General features: G+C 41.8%; 1 protein-coding gene across 1 annotated transcript; it reads right to left on the minus strand.

The window, feature by feature from the left end:
- Positions 1–88: 88 nt before the first annotated feature.
- On the minus strand, positions 89–1,037 carry LOC124891490 (the record flags this gene model as incomplete). Its single annotated transcript, XM_047403220.1, has 1 exon — positions 89–1,037. A coding segment is annotated over exon 1 (949 nt), but the record flags the coding sequence as incomplete, so codon positions are not given.
- Positions 1,038–1,228: the final 191 nt, after the last annotated feature.

Below are 1,228 nucleotides of genomic sequence, written 5' to 3' on the forward strand. Positions count from 1 at the left end.
GAGAGGCCATAAGGTTTAATACTGAACATAACTAAATATTAACAATAATGTCTGCGGGTGCAGGTGCAGAAAGTGCTATTGCACTCACAATCTTGCCCGGATTGGGAGCTATCGGACTCGTAAGCGGCGTTGATGTAATCTTTGTCGCTGTATCCATCCTCGGATGAGGAATAAGAGTCAGATGCTTCGGAGGGATCTTCCATTATAGAGAAGAGCTTTTCTTTGGTTTCATCAGTCAAATCAAGAAGATTTATTTTCTTCTTTTTGCCTGATGTGCAATCTTTGGCTCTATGGCCTGTTTTGCCGCAAGTCCAACAAGTATCTTTGGATTTTGAGGAAACCTTGCGTCTGGTTTTTCGACGAGGTTTAGTTGATTCCTTATAGGGATAGGAAGTCTTACGTTTAGGATAAGACCTTTTATGATGCTTTGGAGGCTTTCTTTTATGCCTCCTGCTTTCATTGAGGTCCGTGAAGCCGTAGTCGTGACAGAAGGTTGTCAGACCGTATTTATGGTTTTGCTTAAGCTGTTGTTTAAGCTTAAGGTCCGTACAGAGTTCTATTCCTGTGGTGGTGATGAAACTTACTAGATCACCGTAGGTAAGAACGTTATAAGGAATTTGACCCTCGAATCTATCCTTAAGTTTTGTTCGAACTTTGTCGGCGAACAACGGAGGAAGACCGCTAATAAATCTTTCTTTCCAGAAATCATTATTACAGTCAGGCCTGATCATAACTTTGACCAGGAAGGTATCCTTATACCATCGAAAGTCTGCAAGGTTTTTGCAGCGAAGATTATTAAGGATTTCTAGACTTCTGTCTTGAAAGAGTTTAGGTTCTCCTACAAAATGTCTAGCTATGTGATAAAGAAGAGTTGCACAGGCGTCTTCTTGTGCCTCTTGAACTATAGTCTCTTGGCCATTAACGGTTCGGGCTACAGACTCGAGAGTGGTAGCATTGTAAATGAGATTTTTCTCATCCTCAGAGACATAGTTATCCCACCAGTGTTTTATCATACCAGTAAAACCTGAGACAACCATGGTGGCGGCTCCTTTGTCAGAGGAACCTTTAATTTTATAGGCCGTGATGGCCACAGCAATTTCATGGAGCTTATTGTAGATCTGATGTTCTGCCAGACCATCAATATTCCATTCTGTGATACCTCGTCCATCATAATTACATGAGGAAAGGTAAGGATTTTCTTCGAACTGAACGTCCGGGGGAGAAGGTT

Source organism: Capsicum annuum, unplaced genomic scaffold (assembly GCF_002878395.1).
Source record: "Capsicum annuum cultivar UCD-10X-F1 unplaced genomic scaffold, UCD10Xv1.1 ctg36224, whole genome shotgun sequence".
Taxonomy (NCBI): domain Eukaryota; kingdom Viridiplantae; phylum Streptophyta; class Magnoliopsida; order Solanales; family Solanaceae; genus Capsicum; species Capsicum annuum.